The following is a 24,155-nucleotide window of genomic DNA, read 5'->3' as shown; positions in this document are numbered from 1 at the left end:
TACAAGACGGTGGCAGTATGTGAATGTGGTAGTGAGATTGTAGTTTATGTGGTGGTATGTGGTGTGTGTGTGTGTGTGTAGTGCTTGTGTGTGTGTATGGTGCTGATGTGTGTATGTGGTGTTTTATGGTAGAGCATATCAGTGAATGATAAGTATAGTAGTGGTACTGCGTATAGTGCTGTGTGTGGCGGGGTGTTGTAAGGTGGTGTGTGTGCAGTTGTGTGTGTGTGTATGTGTTTATGTGTCTATATTTTAGTGATGATTTGAGAAAACAATAGTTGTCTGTCTCATCATTAATACATCAATTTCCTGTAGAAAGAAATTAGGTTGGAATGAGCTCTCTCTTTCTGTTGTAAACAAAGATTCCAGATTATTGGTAAAATCTCAGTGAATTACCTTTCTGATTGCTGTTGTTTAGCCCCAGGTCAGCCTTCGCTGAGAACAGCATTGAGCAATGTTATTCTAGGCATACCTATATTTTTAAGCATATCTACAACTACATTAAAATGGAAGAGTGTGATTCAAGGGAAATTTGGTTATTTCTAGCATGCTGTCCGACCATGTAGAGGCTCTCAACCCCTGCTGACTTTGTATTTTCCTTTCTCCTTTGATTGAGGGTAAGAAAGGTTCTCACAAAGCATTGGTTCATTATCTATTACTGTATTTCTGATAGCTGTTTTTGTTTGTTTGGTCCCAGGCCAGCCCTGGTTGATGTAAATTTATAATCAAAGGCATTCCAACCATAACCATCCAATCATATTTTCATACATAATGTATCGCTAGGATCACATTAACTAATGTCCCTTTCTCTTTCAAAATAGTGGGATGTAACTTGAAAGAGATTTGTCTGTTATTTTAACAACAATGTAAAGGCTGCTAGGTGTTAGTGTGCATACATTGTATGCAATAGGACAGTCTTGATACATTGCATGCAGTATTGTGCAGCCATTTTACAATATTCTCTTTTGTAAACAATGAGTTTGGGGCAGTTAGGAGTTAAAAAATGAACTCAACTGTTATGGCTCATAAAACATTACAAGCATTTATAATAGGTTAACAAATCTACTTTATTCAATGAATTTAATAATTTGCTGTAATATTATGTATGTGTGTAGTACACACTGAACACAAACCCCTGACTCTACTAGGAGGTGTCTTCCAGTCAATGAGAAATACTCCACAAAGTCAGTCAACCTCTAAGAAAAAATAGCCAAATCTTACACAAACATTGTAGAATTTTAAAATAAGGCAGGACACACTAGATAATGCATTTTTCTTATATGTATGTATGTATGTATGTATGTATGTATGCATATGTAATGCATACATTCACACATTTATACACACATAAACAGAAGAATCAACCTTATTACTGAATGAATATTTGATTTATCTCAGGAAGATGAAACATAAATTTTACTTTGATAGGATTTGAACTCAGGGTGCAGATAGCCAGAATAAATACCACAATGTATACTATATATACACTCTAACATCTGACAATTTGCTGCAGTATAGTTCTGGATATACAAAATAATGGGATGACCACAAGTAGAATGTCTTTGATTATCAAGTTCATTCAGACTTGGGAGCTAAACAACAATTTTATGTATTTCACTCTAATTACATATTGATAAACTTCTGGTCAGCCACTCATATATGACAAAGCCCTACATGTGTCAGCAAAACTCCAGGACAGTCATAGGCAACCTCTTTCAAGATGTGGGCTACATGAGACATGCTTTATTATTAGGTAGGCTACATTACTAAAAAAATTGAGGTATGTTTTCCTTTGGCATGCCATTCAGAAAGTATCATAGGCCACATTTTTCTCATACCTCCTTTAGCATTAGACATTGATTGCTGTCTTGACTACTGCAATAAAAGTAAACTCGAAGCAGACATAAACAAACAAACACTGGTTATTAAGCAGTAGTGGAGGACAATCACAACACATACACATAGATATATCCATACATATATTTGGCAGGTTTCTTTCGATTTTCGACTACCATATCCACTGACAAGGCTTTGATCAGCCCAAGGCTTTGATCAGCCCAAGGCTTTGATCAGCCCAAGGCTATAACAGAAGACACTTGCCCAAGATACCACACAGTTGAGTTGAAATTGGGACCATGTGGTTGAGAAGCAAACTTCTTACCACACAGCCACTCTGGAACCTATATAGAACATCATCTAATGTGACTTTTCCTTGAGACAACAAGGTATGATGTGAAGGAGACTTGACTGTAATTCTAACAGGCTATGCAACCACACCAGAGACTGCCTCACTGACTTGAATTATTCAAGTAAAGTTGTGTAAGGTTGTGCTGTTAAGTGTAGATATGTAGATGGTTTGTGATTGGTGTATCATATATATATCATCCATGGTCAATGTAAAAGTGCAAATGGTTTGTGATTAGAATAGGAAGTTGAGTGATCAATGGATTATTGATATTTTGGTCAGGCTGGTTTTGGCTTCATGTTGTTACCCATATTTAAGCCAAGTCTCTCTGAAGTTTTCAAGGAAACCATTTCTTTATATATATGATTATGATGTTTATTTGCCATGGTTTATATTACTGATTAACAGTAGTGAGTTATGTTGGATAAGAATTAAATAGCTACATCTTCATGTGGATGGGAGGCGAGAATAAAGAATGTCTTGTATCCATGCCTGAAGATGTGAGAATATTGTATTCATAGTAAACAAGTGATTTCTTTTTAACCCAGCATCAGGTGTTTGGCCAAGAATCCTGTTCGCCTGTCTTCTCTGGAACTTCTCCATCTCTGTTATGTCAGTGCACATGTTTTACATGTCTTATCCCTCTGCCCACAAGAGCTTGCCATGAACAGGGCCGGCTCAAGGAACCGCTAACTCAAGCAGTTGCCCGTGATCCCTTGTGCTTTTTAGTCTACATTTTCAGTTTTTCTCCTTGTGAAAGTTTTTAAAAATTATACTTGTAAGGGTGCTGAAGTTCAGCTTTCCCAGGACGCCAGTGACCCTAGGGCCAGCCTTTGCCACAAACCTCAATGTAAAGCCATGTTTTAGCAGGAAACTCAAGGAAAATTCCATCAATCATATGGTTGCAGCTAAAATACTATTGGTCAAAATTCAGGGCAAATCACCTGATATGTTGTGGTCTATTTCTCATTACTGAGCTGATGCAGTTTCAAGTTTAAGCCATGCTACAAGTCTATAACTGGTGTAGTTGATGTGATCTAGCACAGTATCTTATGGGTATTTATTTCATTGGTCCCACAGGATTAGGGGACCAAGTTGACTTTAACGAAATTTGAACTCCTAGCAGAAGGCATCAACATAAAAGCCCCCAAAAGCTTGCAGCACTATGTTGTCCTTCAACCTGGTTGAAGTTGCAACCAGTTCTCACTCAAACCCCACTCTACCTAAAAAGAAAAAAATTGATGGACATACAACATAATGCCACCAGAGTTGCACTAATCAGGAAAAAATAGGACGGTCATGCAATAAACCCTTATTCAAGACTGACCTGGTGCTAATCAATAAACCTTAAATAATTTTTTCCCCTCACATGAAGCTAGAAGTTAGTAAATGAGAGCTTGTGATGTTCATGTTGTTCGGTTATGAGAATAAAGGGAAACTGACCCGAGCAGTGATAAAAATTTTCGTCAGGTTTTTACATAAAAATAGAAGAAGGCTATCTTAGATGTTTTAATACTTTTAGAAGGAGCACTAATCTTTTCTACTCTAGGCACAAGGCTCGATTAGAAGGAGCATTAATGAATTACGTTTGCCAGTAGCTTGGCGCAACTTCTATTTTATTGCAAACCATAAATAGCGTTATCTCATTATCTATCAATTAATCCTTACCCGCTACCGTTGATATCTAACTTCTGACCTTCCTTTTACAGGCAACATGCAAACAGGTGATGGAGCACATTGACCGTTCACTCAAAGCAGTCTATGAAGGGGTAGATAACTCTACATTGAAACAAAAGAAGGCACAGTAAGTTTGACACATCATTTTATTTAATATCTCTTCATATAATTGGTTCAGTGTTATTGTTGGGGGTTGACGTTTTTTTCATGGGACTTTCTGCTTCACACCCACCGTACGTTTGTTTGTTTTTCGTTTGTTGCCTTCTTGTTTGAAATATTCGCTTTCACTCGTAATTCTGTCAGTTTGCTTGTGTAAGTGTGCGTGCGTGCGCACACTTGCACGCACATGCATACATACATTGGGAAAAGAACGAGCGCATGCAGTCGAAAGATGAGTAAATAGGGAGTGGTTCATAATCTTTGAATGAATAAATATATGTATTGAGTACGTACTTTTTTTCCGTTTTTGACAACTCGCCTGCTAATATAGTTGACAGGGTTCAGCATGTAACCAAGTTTTCTCTTGTCAAAAGCCTCTTCAGCGGCCTGCATGCCTGTCCGTGAATATATCTATTCGTGATATAGTTTGTTGATTATTACTGTTACTGCATTAAAACTATTAAAATAACAATAATAACAATCACAACAAGCAATCTCGCCATCAAATTGCACCCTGTCGTTTTTTAAAAATAGGAATATAATAAGGATAAACAACAACAACGAATAATACTGTAAGAGTAACGAGTCCTTTCGCAGTCGTTCGAGCTACTATAAGTAGCAGCCAAAATTCCCTCAAATCAAACCTGGGATCGCCTTAAAAAGGACCCAGATACTTGGAGGAAAATGGGAAACAAAGAAATAAAAAACAGTTATAGCTGGAATACTTTTGATCATAAGTTTATTTGATTAGGGCTACCTGGGGCTAAACAACAACAAGAGTAAAGCCATTTGACAGTCATTCGCTCTGCTAGAAATAGCAGCTAAATCCCTCGGATTGCATATTACTGTCTTACAAAGTGAAAGGGCACATTCAGTTTTGTAGTCCTGGATATACGAGCAAAATGAAAAGTTAGGAATATCTTTAACCATAGGTCTGCTCCATCAGAAGTTGACCTGGCGTTAAATAACCACAAATACAACAAAACACATGCAAAATAGCTAAAACAAATTTCCTCTCTTGGCCCAAATTCTGTAAGCTGCAGTTAAAAAAACATTATCCCTACCATCATCACAACCACTACTTCCACCGACCACACCGTCGTCAATATCACCACAATCACACTGTTACAAACACTGCCACCACAAATATCACCACCTCAGTGTTCCAGGCATCCTCCCCACCATTGACAACACCATCACATACACAATGCAGCAATCACTACTGCCACCACAACATGTTACAACCACCATCACCAACACTGTGTTACAGCCGTTATAACCACCACCACGTTTCTATAGTAATCCCTAACCTTCTGCTGCCTACATATCACTTATTATGAGCCAAAGAAGGAATATCTATGCAGTTATTTCATATTCTAGCAATAGCTGTCAAATCTCCCTCAAGTCAAACCCTGCCATCTTCAGAAAGGAGGACGTATTGGAAAATATGTCAGAAAAAGAAAGACTGGATCATCAATGATGGAATGTCTTTGATTATAGGCCTTCTTGATCAGGACTGACCCTAACCCTAACCCAGTACCACACATGTATAATGACTTATTTCTTCTGCTCACACCACTAAAAAAGCAGATTTAGTTTAAGAGGCATACACTTCCATCAGCTATAAAGACCTGTACGCACAATAAAGTCATTATGTAGCTGTTATGAATAAACTGGCTTTTGTTAATTGGAGTTTATTGTCACATTGTTTTGTTGGGGAGGGGACCATACCATAGTCTAGAAAGACAGTGAAAGTGGTGGGTTGATGTTAACTGATATTGCTAGGAATGAACTTTAACATATCATTAGAACTGCAAACAGAATGCTTTGTTTGTAAAGAATAAAAAGTTTAGAATGGTATAACAATGCACTATAGAACAAAAAATGGACTATATACCTGTTGTAATTTGGTTATCTGTAGTCCAATGATATTTCGGAATTACAATTCCTTCTTCAGATCTTCTTTGCTGGAGTCTCTGCTATAAACTGTTTTGTGATATTTCCTCTGACTCTGTATTTTCTGAGTTCAAATTCCACAATGGTCATCTTTGCTTTTTATCTTTTGAGGATTGATAAAATAAAGTACTAATCTAGCATGATGGCTTGGCAGGATTGTTAGAGCAATAGACAAAATACTTTGTTGTATTCGTTTCAGGGTCCTTGGATTCTGAATGCCCAGGTAGGTGTAGTGAACTTGTCTGTATCTAGCTGAAAAGATGGTGTCTAAAATAGCAGGATGAAAGCTGTATGAAACCACTTTTGTGTTTTTCCACAAAAATTCCACAAGTTTTTAATTCTTGTCAATGAATTACCAGGGGTCATTTGTTGACCTAATGGTGTATATTCTCCCAAGTCCAATAAAGAATGGGTCAACCAATCAAAGAATAATTTAAGAAATTTAAGATACTTATAAAATACTGAATCTGGTGAAAATCTGCATGTTATGAATGAAACAAAAAAAAAAAGAGTTTGTAGAAAGTCAAGTAATTCAGTTGTAATGAGTAAAAATTCTAACTTTTTGTACCCCTACTTTTCAACAAAGAGTAGAATAGGGATCAGCATCTTTTTTGTAATGACCCTTTTTTTAATTCTTTCACATATTCCCATGGCCCACATGCATATATATAGCATATATTTTCTACTCTAGGCACAAAGCCTGAAATTTTGGGGGAGGGGTTCAGTCAATTAGATCTACCCCAGTACGCAACTGGTACTTAAATTATCAACCCTGAAAGGATGAAAGGCAAAGTCGACCTCAGCGGAATTTGAACTCAGAACATAAAGTCAGACAAAATACTGCTAAGCATTTCGCCCACCGCTCTAACGTTTCTGCCAGCTTGCCACCTTTTAAAAAATATTCTTTTCCACTCCAAGCACAAGGCCCGAAATTTTTTTTTGGTGGGGAGGGGGGTCAGTCAATTAGATTGACTCCAGTACGCGACTGGTACTTAATTTATTGACCACAAAAGGATGAAAGGCAAAGTTGACATCAGCGGAATTTGAACTCAGAACATAAAGACAGACGAAATACTGCTAAGCATTTTGCCTGGTGTGCTAATGTTTCTGCCAGCTCACCGCCTTATATTATATCATATATTACATATAAAACAATCCCCACAGATACCCAACCCTCATTTCCATCACTAGTGGAGCAAATAATTTACAAATTTCACTTGTCATTCATCAATGGCTAGGGAGATTCATAAATGGGCTCTCAAGAAATTAGTTGAAAAACCATGTTGGTCTTGATATCAGAAAACTGTCCCAATCTAGCATGCAAATCTGACAAAAATTGCTTGTCTATGGACCGTAACAGTCTTTTGTCTCCTGGTTCAGTGACTTCATGTCACAGTACACCACTGCAGCATAGGCTGATAGAGTTCCCCTTGACTCATGCTCTACCCATTCTGGTGTGACCACAGGTTCGGTAATTTTTTTCCCCCAACACTGTTCTCTACATCACCAACCTCTTGGCATCACTTTTAACAATGCCCACTGTTTTGCAACTGATTGTAACACTCATTCCTCTACATCTTCAACCAACTGCTATACACATGCAACTTAAGCATCTTACACCAAACCTTCACTGACTCCATGAATAGAGATCTTGAAAATGCTCTCCAATTAGGGTATTGCTAATCTTGAGGCCTTCAGCTAAAAAGTGTAATCACCACATGTACAAGAAAATATCATTACACTTCACTCTCCAAATCATAAACAGCACACAACTAGAATCCTCAAGGTTGTAACAAATGCAACACTTGGCCATCATTGAGGATCACTTCTGGTGAATACATATCATCATCATAACATAAATTGGATGACAAAGATTGGTCTTCTTGAGAATACCCAACAACTATAAAATTTCTACAAAGTGAGATGCACCATGAAGCAGTGTTCCCTCATCTGAGGCTGTGATATTGTTACATCTTTAGTCACATCCAAAGAAAAACCACACCAATGATTGGTGTCACTCTCCAACCTCTGACCCTCTCCTGCTTTTACTTTTGTCATAATAGTTGCTTCTGCTTCTCAGTGTTGGCTATTCTTACTTCATCCTCTACTTAGCCCCCCCCCCCCTCCCCAACTCATTCATGTCTTCTCCTCTCATCAGATACAATGTGTCCACCCTCACTGCATCCAATCTTTCTTCTGAACATACTTCTCTGGAATTTCTTTCCCACATAAGGTGACTTACAGTATTCAAGAGGAACATCAACCACATTTGTCCTACAAGCAATGGAGGGTGGGGATGGGCTTTAAAAACCATGAATAAAGTCCCTTATTCCAGCACAAACCAATAAAAACATTAAAAAGCTACTTCTTAGAACCTTTACAGTTGAATGCAAACAATGCATGCATAATATACATAAACATCTTTCAAGCATTTGTGTTGTTGTTCACATAAACAGACAATCTCTGGTCATCCTCTCATAAATGCCACTTTTCTATTATTGTTGTTGTTGCTGTTATTATATAAAAGCAGCATTTCATCCATCTTTACAATCTGAGTTCAAATGCTGCCAAAGTCAACAAAATACTGGAAGAAATGTTTAGAAACATTTCTTCCAGCTCTTTACATTCGGAGTTCAAATTCTTCTGGTGACTTCACGTTTCATTCTCTCAAGGCTGATAAGATAAAGTACCAGTCAAGTATAGGGGTTAGAATTATCAACAAAGTCCTCTCCCTAAAAGTGATCTTCTTGTACCAAATTTTGAAACCATTATTGTATTACAACTTAGTATGATGAGGACGGGCAGTATGCATGCCATTATTTTCAAGGTTTTTGAGATTATTAATTGGAACGGAGGAAGTTATCCTTAAACTGGGCACCTAATCTCAATGCAACAGACTGAACCCTTCTAAAGGTACCAATGGGCCAAATGGTATTAGTAATCAGAGTGACATAACGTCTATTACCAAAAAAAAAAAAAAAAAATCTGCGACAGGCTTCTACACAGTTTCCATCTACCAAATTTTACTTACATGACTAACCGAGCCAAGTCTATAGTAAAAATATTTTACCAGGATGCTGTGAAGTGAAATTGAACCTAAAACCTCATAGTTGAATCTATCAGCAACTTTCATGTGAGAATCTAATGCCTTTATCAACTAGACCAACTATCAGCTGGAAATATTTTATTTTCTTCATGTCTTATATTTTATTAATTTTGATAATTTTCATGTTTTGTATTTTTATTAATTTTATTCCTTTTAATGATCTTGTAGCTTTTTATTGTTTAGCTCTGTGTCCAAGTAAGCTTTGATCTCATAGACCTATGATGAAAGATGATTTAACCATGACTAGCCTAAATTTTGTTTCAGACTTAGTGTTTCTAGGATCACATTATCCAATGTGTCCTTCTTTCACAAGACAGAGCATGTGATTTGTGAAAGATTCTGGCTGCTATTTCTAACAGGCTGAGTGACTGCTCAGAGGCTTCCTCTTCCACTGCTTAATATTGTTTTGTTCTGTTGCTTTTCTCTTTACTAACTTATTTTCATCATACCTTGTCTTTCTCTGTCTTTCTGTCTCTCTCTCTCTTTTTCTCATACACAGACTTTCTCTCTCTGCCTCTTTCACTCTCTCTTTTTCTCACTTTCTCCCTATCTTTCTCTCACTCCATCAGAGTTCTTCGGAAACACAGATTGGAAACATTGGCTAAGCTAGGCGTTGCTGACCCTGAAATTGGCTCTTCAGCAACACTTCCAAGTTCCGAATCGTGTCGACACAGACCAAAAACCTTCCCTATGTCACAAACTCTCGGTCGAACTGGTGCAGGTACATATATGTTTTTTTCTTCTTTTTCTCTCTTTCTTTTCCTAAAAGAATTCAGGAGTAGCTCCATCATTATCACCACCACCATCATGAACATCATTATTCCATATATAGGATGCTAAATTCATGCCTCAGTTATCAAAATATCAGACAACATTGAAGAAGCAGCTTAGTGTAAGTGCATTGTGGGTAAAATGTGGGCACTGGTGGATACATGTGGAGACAGTTAGGGAACAGTGTGGGTCAAGTATATGTGAAATGTGTAGGTTAAGTACAGTGTGTGTACAGTATGGGAACATTATGAGTACAGTGGTTATAGTGAGAAGCTAGTGCCTGATGTCTCTCTTCCCACATGGCAACAGTAAAAGAGTGATGGAATCACTGACAAGACATCAAGTAGATAACGTCAACAGACCTGCTGACAAAGCCTCAGTCATGGAGCATTTTACATCGAAGACTCATTGACATGACTTCAACTGATAGCAAAAGATTCACTGACAGAACAGGAGCCATGTAAGTGTTAACATTAATAAACTTACTGACAGGATTTGAGCCACACCCATTGACAAAACTTCAGCCATGTAGCAATTAATAGTAATGGACTGAGTAATAGATCTTGAGCAATGTAGCCACCACTCAACAAGTGGTCATTTTTCTGCCTCATAATTAGTACTTATAATGTCTATATATTACTTATATTAAATATCTCAGCTATTAGATAGTTTTTAAAGGTGGTACTTGGAGTAGATAAAATTATAAATAATAGCATGTAGTATACTGGGTTAAAAATACCCTTCTATGGAAATCATCAAAGGCTGTGTATCAGGTTCAAACCCATATCTTCTATAAACATGGTAGATGTTCTTACCATTATACCAAAGCAACACTTCACTGGTAAGAGCAATACTTTGAAAATAGATGGAGAAAATCTAAAGTGTTGGAGTGGAATAATGGTTAGAATGTCTGCCTAGGTGCAGGTGTGGCTGTATGGTAAGAAGCTTCCTTCTCACCCATATGATTCTGGGTTCAGTCCCACTGCGTGGCACCTTGGGCAAGTGTCTTCTACTACAGCTTTGTGACAATCAAAAGCCTTGTGAGTAGATTTGGTAGATGGAAACTGAAAGAAGCCCATCATGTATATATAGATGTGTGTTTGTGTGTGTGTGCATATCTGTGTTTGTTCCCACCACCACCACCACCATTAACAACCTGTGTTGGACTGTTTATGTCCCCATAACTTAGAGGTTTGCCTGAAAGAGACTGATAGAATAATTACCAGGTTTTAATAAAGATAAGTCCTGGGATTGATTCATTCACCTAAAAGTTCTTCAAGGCGGTGCCCCAGCATGGCCACAGTCTAATGACTGAAACAGATAAAAGAAGGTAAAAGTAAAAGAATCAGGTTCTCAAATTTGGGTTTGAATCCCACAAAGGAGCCTTTGACTTTCTTTCCATTCAAGGGAATTTTTTAACCCAATATTCTATTTGCTGTTATTTATAACTATAACAACTTTAGTTTCCCTGTTAAAGATAATTTACTTCATATCTCTCGAAGCTTCTAAATTCATACAATCTCAGCTGTTAGTTTATAATCTGAACTAAATCTTTAATCCTGTCTTATTTCATATTGTTTATCAGGTTTGACAAAAGTACAGCGAAGGAGACATGCTCCACCACCCCCTCCACCTAGACGGGAATCACTGCTCTGTGAGAACAAAAGTGAACCGGGGACACCACTGACCCCACAAACACCAATTACGCCCTCGTCCACACCACAGACTCCAATCACACCTTATGCTCCTCCACCACCAGCTTCAAGCCCACCTGTTACTCTGCCGACCACTGCTGAAGTTGCTGAAACTACTGATGGCAACATATTGGAGACGAAAAAAGCAGAAGAGCGAGAGGGAGGAGGAGGTGAAAGCACACCATCCAAAGGGACGTCTGGCTTCAGCAGAGAGGAAGATATGACAGCTGCTGTTGCACCAGCAACATCAATAACAGCAAGAACAACTTCACCTTCATCGTCATCGTTGTCATCGTCATCGTCGTCGTCGTCAACGACAACGATCAATTCACCGGCAGCCGCAGCAGCAACAGTGCAACCCACTTCACCAGTGGCACCTCCACCAGTGCCACCACTGGTACCAGCATTGCCACTGACAACAGCATCAACAACAACAACAGCAGCAGCAGCAACAACAACTGCAACAAGAACAGCAACCAAGACAACGCCACCTCCTCCACCACCTCCACTATTACCACCACCTCCTCCTCCACCACCACCTATGCCACTATCAACGACATCAACAACGCCTCCGCCAACACCACCCCCACCGCCACCACCGACACCACCGCCCCCTCCACCCTTGCAGTCATCATTGGCAATGGCAGCAGCAGCAGCAACAGCAGCAGCAGAGATGAGGAGGAGAGAACTTGCCGAGGCATATAAAACAACGACGTCAGCTACAGCATCACCAGCAACAGCAAGAGCAGTGACGGTGTCAGGGTCTTCCACACCTCCGCCACCACCTCCACCCCCCCCACTAACGCTACCACCACCTCCATCAATGACTCCGCCTCCACCACCGCCACCACCACCACCACTGACAACTTCTGCACTTCACTACCACAATAGTCACGACCACCTTGGGGAAGAGCAGAGCTGTGATCGGCGACGGAGGCGGGCTTCGGCTGGTGATGATACCACCAACACTAACACCACAACCGCCACGCTGTCAAGTAGCGACAGCTACCCTGGCAGCAGTGGTTCAATCTCCAGTGACTGCCTTGGAGATAGTTGGGTCTTGCAAGCTGTTGAACGGATCAAGAAAGATGCAAAGATCAATGTTCGTGAGAGCGTCCTTGCTCTGCAAAGTGTTGTCCAATATTTCAAGGAGACGGTGCCCGATATTGAGGACCTCTGCTCTCAGGCTTTGGCAGTCATTACAAAGGTAAGATGTGGTTTCAGCTTCCATGAAAATCATCATCATCATCATCATCATTAACAGAGCTTTTATGATATAATAATGCAATCATTGTCAACCATCATCACAGCTGAGATTAATAGGATGTTTACATCAAAGATATCCTATATTTATTATCATCATCATCTCACTGTCCAGTTTTCCATGCTTGAATGACTTGGACTGAGCTTACTGAAGTAGATTCTATACTAACAGATGCCCTTCCTGTCACTAACCCTCATCGGTTTCCCTGTTTCCAATCAAGGTTAATATTTCTCCATGGCCAGCTATGTTCTCACAGAATATTGGAAATAAATGACAATAACTGTATGACAGTGATTATTAATTATAGCTATTACACAATGTCAAGGCAAGGACACATACACACACACACACACACACACTTATGCACTCATATACATATATGCATACATACACACACATATACATACAGGCATATGTGTGTAAACTTGATGTATTGAGTACTCTTATCTTCCATTGTAAATTCAAACATTTCTGCTTACCAGGTTGAGTCAAAAATCTTTTTAACATTTCAAACAAATTATATACAAAAAGTGTTTATTCATCATATTCTATTGTCTGTTCCCATTACTGTGCTAGATGCTCAGTTTCACACTTATACCAGAGGCAAAAACTCTGTACATCCATTTTGAATCTCATCCACATTGTTAAACCTTTATCCATGCTGGAAATAAGGCAGGTGGTAATCTGATGGTGCAAAGTCTGGACTGATGGCAGAGTGAGGCAACACTTCCAGCCCCTCAGGAGTGTGCATCTCCAGCTGACTATTGCTGGGTAGTAGGCTTTCAAAGCTTCATATACTCATGATGATTGGTGAGCATTCACAGCATAACTATCTGAGACAAGCTCAAAGTGCAACAATCCCTCATAATTCTACCTAATACACAACATGACCTTCTGTTCAAACTGCCCTTGTTTGACAGCAGGTTCTGAAGCCACTGATTTCTTTTATCAGGATTATGAAAATAGATCCGTTTTTCATCCCTAGTTACAATTCAATGCCAAAAGCAGGCATCTCAAGGATTTGCTAGTAGTCTTTTGTAAATGGTCACACATCATTGGTTAGTTCGTAAAGAGCTTCTCAACAGTGTCTGTTCCCAAGGTCAATCTTATGAAGTTGATGGTGCTTGTGCTTGATTGTTGTTTAGCCATTTCAAGCAAGGCTTCATCTCCCACAAGAGGTCTCCCTGACCTTGGTGTTTTCTTCAAGGCTAGTGTCACCTTCCTTGAAATGTCTGAAACAGTTTTCTGCCGCACATTCGTTGACAGTTCTTGGGTCTTCCACATTTCTTTTGCTGCTGCCCTTGCACTTGGTCTTTTTTTCCACAGATAGCATAAAATTACTCTCATTACAACTTTTCACCACTCATTGAAATTATGTAATAAAGAATAAACAATGTTTGTATGTTATGATGTATGAAAATAAAAAATAAACAATTCAGCAATAATTGGACAAGTTGTATCAAATTAATGATATAACAAGGAAATATAATACAGTACTATATTTAAGAGATGAGGAATTATTTACATTTGACGGATATTTGTCCTCATCTTGTTTGTTGTTAACACGTTTTGGCTGATATACCCTCCAGCCTTCATCTGATGTCTTGGGGAAATTTCGATCATAGGTTCTCATTCCTAAGGTATTTTTCGATGTTGTTGTTGTTGTTGTTGTTATTATTATTATTCAGGTCACTGCTTGGAATTGAACTCAGAATCTTGGGGTTAAGAGTGCGGGCTACCAACCCCAAGATTCTGAGTTTGATTCCAAGCAGTGACCTGAATAATAATAATAATAATAATAACATCAAAAATACCTTAGGAATGAGAACCCAGTTTCGAAATTTCCCCAAGACACCAGATGAAGGCTGGAGGGTATATCAGCCGAAACGTTGTGTTAACAACAAACAAGATGAGGACAAATATCCGTCAAATGTAGATAATGTAAATTAATGTAAGGAAATATAAGTTGCCAAAATGTTCAGTGACAAAAATTTTCACTCAACCTGGTATATATCATCATTGTTTAACATGTTTTCCATGCTGGCAGGGGTTAAACAGTTTGACAGGTGCTGGCCTGGGTTTCATGTCTGTTTTGCCATGGTTTCTACAGCTGAATGTCCTTCCCAACACCAACCACTTTACAGAGTGTACTGAATGCTTTTAATGTGGTACTGGCCCAGGCACTTTTACGTGGCACTAGCATGGTTACTTTTATGTGACACCAGCACAGACACTTTTACGTGGCACCAGAACCCATGAGACAGCAAGATTAGGATCTCTCAGCTGAGAGAGGGATATAGAAGACATACCTGTATGCATGGACAGCTATGACTTTTACTTAGCTTGACATGTCTTCTCAACCACAGCAAACTGCCAGAAGTTTTGGTCCCTTGCAATCTCCTCTGTGAGACCTAATTTCAGAAGACCCTTTTGCACTACTTTCTTTTACATATAATTATATGTATGTGTGAAAAATATATGTACAGTTAAACCTCTAAATACACAGCAAACAACATAATTTGTAAGTATAGCTATTAAAATATCTTTACAAAATTGTAGATTTTTGAGATTTCAGAGTTTCAAGTGTTGCCTGCTCTATCAACAATGGAGAAGAGGGGTCTTGTAATCCTATAGATTTAATCTTTTCTAGCACAGTCTTATAGGCAGTCAATTGGCAGTCATGGGAGTGTTAGATTGTTTTTGCAGTCATCATTCCCAATCTCTTCTCTCAGAATTCAAATCTTCGGTGGTGTTAAGGCGGAGTGTTAGGAGTCGCTCAGAGCCGCCGCTGTTTGGTTCTATCATATTCAGCAAGCTGTTCCTTACTGCAAAGCCCACTCCATGCTCTCTGGGCTCATCAAAGTTCTTCCCTTGCCAGAAGAATGTGTAGTCCTTCTCCTTCAATGTGCCTGCACCAACTAGCGATGTTTCTTGCAGGGTGGCAATGCCGATATTCAGTCTTTTGAGCTCGTCGTTGATGACAGCTGTTTTCCTGGCGTCACGGACATCTTGCAGATCTACCTGAAGCATTTGGTTTTAAGGTGCCAGAGACCCGCTTTTGCCCCTTCTTCTGTCTGTAGAAGCAGTGCCGCCACGAACAGGCCAGGAGTTGGACTTTGGATGTCAGAGGCTTTTTGAGACGAACGCCATGTGGGAGTATTTTGTAGATAGTGGGCATTTATCCCTATTACCACCCCAGCTGTGACAACCTTCGGAACCATATATATTTATATGTATATGTATATATATATGTATATATATATGTATGTATATATATGTATGTATATATATATGTATGTATATATATGTATGTATATATATATGTGTGTGTATATATATATATATATATATATATATATATGTGTGTGTGTGTGTGTGTATGTATATATATATATATATATATATATATATAATTTAGAGAAAAACCAACTATTAACAAATTCAACAATGAAAAACAAATATACCACAAAAACTGCATTCCAAAAATCAACAAATTACACAATCAATAAATAGCAAATAACATTAAAAGATTACGTGCGTTTCGTGGCTATATTTAAAATAAATTCAATTTGATCTAAAATTATAGTCACTCGTCAGGTCTAAAATAAATCATAAGAATAATAGAAATAATAATATATCAATGTACATATCTAATCTTATAATAAAATATCAAATAAATATAGAATAATACTTGTTTTAACAATAAATAATTGAAAAATATTTAACAACATTACTTAAAATAAAAACATAACTTATCTTATCAAAGAATTTCTGTTAAACTAAAATTTCAAACGTAATATGAAGAACTTAGCGTTTATAAGAAATGTATTGTGTGAAAATATGGCGTAATTATAAAATTATAGAATAAATAGGACAGAATGTGTATTTAAACTGTTAAAATGACAAAATGTATGCCAGAAATATGTCCCAGAGCACAAGGCCAAAACAAATAGGAACAAGATTTCAAGGGAGAGGAAGATCCTCATGAGATGACAGACAAAGGTTGCAAATCGACTCAACCAACATCCCAAAAGTAGCAAAAGGTCCTGCCTAAAAACAACACTGATGGAGACTGAAAAAAGGCTGCAACAATCCTATGTGAGGGAGAGAGCAGACAAAGAAGCCTGGGTTATAAAAAACATTAAGTCAAACCCAAAGGCCTTCTTTCATTACACGACAGAAACAGCCTCAGTACACTGCAAGATAGGATCCCTCTTCCAAAAGGATGGCTCCCTCACAGACAGTCCAACTTGGATCAGTGAGGTACTGAATGACCAGTTCAAAAGTGTCTTTACCATTCCGTTGGAACACAGAGAAGTGAACAAACCAGTGGACTTCTTTGCCGCCTCAACTATAACCAGTGAGGCAGTTAGGATGGAATACATCAACAATAGTGAAGAATATGTACTACTAGCCATAGATGAAGTGGACACAAACTCAACTACTGGTCCTGATGGTTTCCCAGCAATCCTCCTCATATCGTGTAAGCATGCCCTGGCAAAACCCCTCCAGATTCTCTTCCAGAGCTTTCTTGCAAATGGCAGACTGTCAAGCAAGTTGAAGCAGAGAATAATATGCCCAATCCATAAAGAGCAGATGCCAAAAACTATAGGCCTATCTCTCTGACTTCACACATCAGCAAAGTCATGGAACGAATTGTCAGAGGGAAACTAATCACAGTCCTAATCGCATTCCTTATATATGTATATATATGTATATGTATATGTATGTATGTATGTATGTATGTATATATATATATCTATATGTATGTATGTATGTATATATATATATCTATATATATGTGTATATATTTATATATATATATATGTATATATTTATATATATATATATGTATATATTTATATATATATGTATATGCATATATATATGCATATATATATATGTATATGTACATATATTGGTATATATATATATATATATATATATGTGAGAATCTTGCCTCATGGTACCAGCAGACAAAATGGGAAAGGTGTTGCCCCGAAGGATAGCGAGGGAGATGTGCTGGAACAGCCACTCTGAGTCACAGGGCTCACACTTGCAGACAGTAACCTCTATCCCGATAGCGGTGAGCAGGGATATGGTCCCAAGAATGCTGGAGATAAACTTGTCAGAGTAATAGGCTTTCAAAGGGTGCCTCTTATTGTGGCAGCAACACAAGAGAAATTGCCTTGTCTTCTCCAAAACTTAAGTGCCCTCCATACATAATTTCTATTCATCAAGGGCAACATGGTGGACAGTTTATTTAGAAGTGATGGCCAGAAGACAAAAGGGGAGAGAGCATGAGTGAGTGTGGTGGAGGAAACAGAACAATAGGATGAAGAAAGACAGTAATAATATTAATTAATTCCTTTCTAGTTATTTTTTAAATGCAGGAATATTGAAAAGACACTGCAAGTGAGAGGTGTCTACTCAGTCTCCCATTTTCACCAACAAAATCATCAAGTAATCCTCTATACTAGGATCATTAGCTCTGGTAGAAATAATAGTCAATTCTCTTTTGAATCACTCTCTTCTTCCTTGTATAAGGACATGGCACATTACATAATGTAATCCTACATACTCCTAACAAGATGGGATGGTCATGGCTGGAATGCCTTTCATCATAGATGTGCTTCATCAGGGACAACCTAGTAGTTAAATAACAAAAGAGCCCTCATGCAGTCGCTAGATCTACCAAAACAGCAGCCAAATCTCTCTCAGACCATACCCTACCTTATCGATTTAAAAGGTGACATATTGAGTAGTGTAGCCCTAGATACACCAAACGGATGAATAACAGACAATATGGTCATGACTAGATTACCTTTTATTTTCTAAGTCTGCTTGAGCAGGGCTCACCTGGGACCAAACAAGAACAACATAGTGTTGAGTAGCTTTATGTTAGCTTTGGAATTTCTTTAGGTTAAGTAAAAACACTAAACATCTGTAGTAAGCAGGTAATTGGGGTACAGCTACCCTACTAAAAAACACAAACCAAACTGGATACTCACCTTGTAAGTGGTAAGCAGGTAATTGTGGGTAGAACAACCTGTTAAGCACACACTGAACTGGATTCCCACTTGTGTGTTTATAAACCCAGCGTGTCAGTATTGAAGTATTGTCACACAAGATTAGCAGACAATAAAGACTAAATATACATTGTATAGTCGGATAAATCATTGACAAGAAACATCTATCAGGCGACACCGATCCCAATGGCAGGCATAGTAAGTGAGGTGACCGACTTAGCTCGGTTGATGATATTTCTTAAACATGTTTAATATTTTTGTAATGGCACATATCAGGCACCGTAGCGTAGCGGTTAGTTTTTCGGGCGATCTGTTTTCAATTCCTTGTCGCGTGATTTTAAGTTTGAAATCGGCATAAATACGGAACACGCTTGTCGTGTCAGTACACTGTTCTCTTTCTTTCATTTCAAGCATTAAAAAAAAAAACTCTCTTTTTCGCAAGGAAGACTGATCGGAAGTTGTGATACTAGTTTTATTCTAAGTGGAAGTGCTTCATTTCCTACTATTAAGTGGCTCCAGAGGTAACCGGCTCTTCGAAGTCTTTACTATATTACACCCACCATGTGTGTGTACACACACAACGTATCCAGCCACAAACGTTCTCATTGCTTAGCTTTGTTTATATTCTTATTTTTACTTTTATTTTTATAAATTTAAATGTCTGCCTTTTGATTAACATCATGTCTGATTACCAAAGGAAAAAACACCATGTCGTTTGCTATCAGACATCGAAATACACACAAAAACAAGCTCAATTTGTGTATATCGATCCAACGAGCGGTATGTTGGTGTATAATCACTTCGTGCGTGTAGGCACCACCATTGGGGATACCGATGTTATTATATGCTCGCCATCCATCGCTGACTACGTGAGACCCGGGCAAAATCCACCTTTGTATCAGCTCAGTTTAATTTCTTCTCTGCGGTCTGAAGAAATTTAATGCGATCTATTGCAATATTTATGTAATAGACTAATATTGGAGGACAAGATCGCCAACTCAGATCCTTGGCAGTACAAGATCTAAGATCAAATCAACAATGCTCAGTGACCGTCATGTGTGATGATTTGGTGATGTGCATTGCATAGACAGCGGAAGAGAGAGGGGGCGGGTTGAACAGATAGAGGTCAATGATAAAATTGTTAAATATGTATACGAAGTTGTGTCTTTTATTTAACAAATAAATGGGTCTCATTGTTAGACCACAAGCTTTCAAGTTGCTGGGAATGAAACTTAACTAGTTGGCTTTGTTTTCTATTAAAGAAACATCTGATTTCTGGGCTCTTCAATGTTCTATAATCTAACCATCGAGTTATCCCCCTGGATGTGTTAATAATTTGTACAGAATGTGAATTCACAATGTCCATATTCACGAACCTAGTCATTGGACAGTACCTTAACTTTCATTTCTGCCATGCACACAGTGTGAAGAAACGGATTGTCCACTACCATTTTTTTAGTACTTATTCTATTGGTCCTTTTTGCTGAATTGCTAGGGGATGTAAACACACCAACGCCGGTTGTCAAGTGGTGATAGGGACAGACACAAAGGAAGGCATATGCGCGCGCGCACACACACACACACACACACACACACATATATATATATATATATATATATATATATATATATATATATATATATATATGACGTTGACCACTAATGTGGACATTTAATGTGCTAGAAATAGATCACATCTTGTGTCTAAAAAGACCTAAATTGTTCTCAACATGAAATATAGCGTGATACCAAAACGTAAGCGGGCAAGACATTTAAAAAAAACCGAACATACATACATATATATACATACATACACACCAAATTTGTAGCAGGGGAGGGTGCACTGAAAGTGTAGTTGCTAAAATAAGCCTGGGAAAAGTTTAGAGAGCTCTTACCTCTGCTGGTGACAAAGGGTCTCTCACTCAGAGTAAAAGGCAGACTGTATGATGCATGTGTACGAACAGCCATGCTACATGGCAGTGAAACATGGGCTGTGACTGCTGAGGACATCCGTAAGCTTGCAAGAAACAAAGCCAGTATGTTCCGATGGATGTGTAATGTCAGTGTGCATACTCAACAGAGTGTAAGTAGCCTGAGAGAAAAGTTAGACCTAAGAAGCATCAGATGTGGTGTGCAAGAGAGACGACTGCACTGGTATGGACATGTGGCAAGAATGGATGAGGATAGCTGTGTGAAAAAGTGCCACACCCTAGCAGTTGAGGGAACCTGTGGAAGAGGAAGACCTAGGATGAGGTGGTGAAGCACAACCTTTGAACTTTAGGCCTCACCGAGGCCATGACTAGTGACCGGGACCTTTGGAAATATGCAGTACGTGAGAAGACCCGGCAAGCCAAGTGAGAGCATAAGCTGTGACCTCTGCCAGAAGTGTAGCCAGCTCACTTATTCATATCTTTACTTCATTGGACAAAGGCAAGTGAATTTGAAATCTGAAACCGAAATCGAACCGAATCCGACGACTGGCACCCATGCCAACCTCTTCTTCATTGGACACTAAACTCTGCTTGTGAAGACCTGTTGGGGCAAGTGAAATCGAAATCAAAATTGAACCATATTCGATGACTGGCACCTGCACCAGTGGAGCACTAACAGCACTGTCCGAGCCTGTTCATTGCCAGAACAGCTGTTTGGCTTCCGTGCTAGTGGTCCATAAATAGCACCATTTGAGCATAATCGTTACCAGTGTCGCCTTCTAGTACTTGTGCTGGTAGCATGTTAGAAAATCATTCGAGCGAGGTCGTTGCTAGTGCCTCTGGACTGGCTCCCGTGCAGGTGGCACGTAAAAACACATTTTTGAGCGAGGCCGTTGCCAGTACCATGTGACTGGCCCTCATGCCGGTGGCACGTAAAAGCACCCACTACACTCTCGGAGTGGTTGGCGTTAGGAAGGGCATCCAGCTGTAGAAACTCTGCCAGATCAGATTGGAGCCTGGTGCAGCCTTCTGGCTTGCCAGTCCTCAGTCAAATTGTCCAACCGATGTTAGCATGGAAAGCAGACGTTAAACAATGATGATGATGATTTTAGGGAAAAGATTCTTATCCCTGTCATCATCATCATCATCGTTTAACATCCACTTTCCATGCTAGCATGAGTTGGACGATTTTACTGAGGAGTGGCGAACCAGATGGGTGCACCAGGCTCCAATCTGATCTGGCAGTTTCTACAGCTGGATGCCCTTCCTAATGCCAACCACTCCGAGAGTGTAATATATATATACACTAGCTTAAAAGCCACCCAATATACATACATACAAACATACACATATATATATATATATATATATCGTTTAACACTTTCCATGCTGGCATGGGTTGGACGGTTTGACTGAGGGCTGGCAAGCCAAAAGGCTGCACCAGGTTATGCTGAACTGGCATAGTTATGGTCTCACTTGGCTTGCTGGGTCTTCTCAAGCTACACTCTCAGAGCATCTACCTCTGCTACTGACTTGGTCGCCTAGGTAACAGGAGCTATCAACTACTTCTGGTTTTTTCCCTGTGGCATGTGACGGAAGCTGTTTTCTGCACATATACTAACACACACACATATATCTCCCCCTTACCATTTTTCTATCTGTCTATCCTTGTCTCTCTCCCTCTTCCTCTTTTACTCTCTCTCGTTGCTCACACGTAACCATCATCCATCCTTCCTTTCCTCACATGATTTTTCTCTTCCTTCAATCTCTTTTGCAGTTCGGATGCATTTGTATCTGTCTCCTCTCTTTTTCTCTTATCAAAGAATCTTCTTCAAGCATTCACCATTTTTACCTCGACTGTGCCTAATGGCCCTCCTTGTTTATATTCATTTCATTTGGTTTCTTGTATGTCCTGTTTTTGTTACCAACTTTGACCCTCTGCAAATCCCAAATCCCCAATTTTTATATTGTGGTTTGCGGGAGCAACTGCTTTCAAAGTCTTATCTTGTTGTTTGAATGCTTGAAATAAAGAGTAGAAGGACAGCCAACAACTGATGAAGGGTCGTTTTTTTTTTATGTTACTTACTTTGTTTTCCATTCGTTTCTCTCGTTTTTTGCGTACCCAACGATATTATCGTATTTCATGTTTCTTTATGTTTTCGTGACATCCTGTACCTATATATGCATAGCTATATACATATATATGTATGTATGTACATATGTGTGTCTATATATATATATATATATATATATATATACACATACATATATATATATATATATACACACACACACACACACACACACATATATATATATACAAGGGTTGGACAAAATAATGGAAACACCTTAAAATTTCAAACAAATTTATTTTAATATGGGGTAAGATCACCTTTGGCAGTAATTACAGCTTGAATTCTACGAAGTATGGACTCATACAAAGTTTGAATTGTTTCCAAGGGAATTTTTGTCTATTCTTCACCTAAAACAGTCTCTAGTCCTTGTAGTGATGATGTTGGAGGATATCGACTCCTTACATGTTTTTCTAACATGCACCATAAATGTTCAATAATATTGAGATCTGGGGAGTGTGGTGGCCAGATAAGATGTTCAACTTCACCAGAATGTTCCTCATGCCATTTAGTAACAACTTTAGCTGTGTGAATTGGTGCATTATCATCCTGAAAGATTGCGTTTCCCTCCAGAAACAGTTCCGCAACCATAGGATGAAGTTGATCAGATAAAATGCTTAAATTGTCTTGATTATTAATTCTGCCATAAAGGAAAACCATTGGGCTGGCGGATTTCCAAGATATAGTCCCCCCACCTCCACCCGATCATCACAGATCCTCCTCCATGTTTAACAGTTGGAAGAAGGCAGTCTGGGTCAAATGTTTCTTTTGGCTGTCTCCACACGTATACTCAGCTGGTAGTCAGAAATAAGGTAAAGGATGAGTCGTCCGAGAAAATAACATTCTTCCACTACTCTAGGGACCAATTCTGTAGGTTTTTACTCCACTCTAAATGCTTTGCAAAGTTTGTTTTTGAAAGTAGTGGTTTTCTGATTGCAGCCCTCCCATGAAATCTGGCTTTGTGCATCTCCCAGCAAACAGTTTTTGTGGAAACTGGGTTCTTGAGGTGGTCATTAAGCTCTGCAGTAATTTTGGGAGCTGTACTTTTGTGATCCTTTCTAACAATTCATGTAAGAGTTGAACGGTCCCTATCTGAAAGTTTTGGTTTTCTTCTAGAGTTTTGTTTCGACAAGGAGGTTTTTCCCTCTCTCTCAAAGGCTGTCTTTACTTTCGGGACAGTACTTCTTGATACACCAAACATTTCAACTGTTTTCATTACACTAACACCTGTCATACGAGCACCAACAATTT

The 24,155-nt window shown here is 38.8% G+C and overlaps 1 protein-coding gene across 2 annotated transcripts in view; it reads left to right on the top strand.

The window, feature by feature from the left end:
• The window catches only part of LOC106883214 (uncharacterized), a 185,029-nt gene that overhangs the window by 127,444 nt on the left and 33,430 nt on the right, over positions 1-24,155 (top strand). Inside the window, exons 2-4 of one of the 2 annotated variants that reach the window (XM_089338234.1) lie at positions 3,895-3,989; positions 9,653-9,804; positions 11,440-12,755. In XM_089338234.1, coding sequence (XP_089194360.1) covers positions 3,895-3,989; positions 9,653-9,804; positions 11,440-12,755 — 1,563 coding nt within the window. The other variant, XM_089338235.1, reaches the window with a different exon arrangement.

Source organism: Octopus bimaculoides, chromosome 20 (genome assembly GCF_046866305.1).
Source record: "Octopus bimaculoides isolate indiv1 chromosome 20, ASM4686630v1, whole genome shotgun sequence".
NCBI classification, from domain to species: domain Eukaryota; kingdom Metazoa; phylum Mollusca; class Cephalopoda; order Octopoda; family Octopodidae; genus Octopus; species Octopus bimaculoides.
Note: the sequence above shows the minus strand (reverse complement) of the source record. Positions and strands in the feature narration are given on the sequence as shown.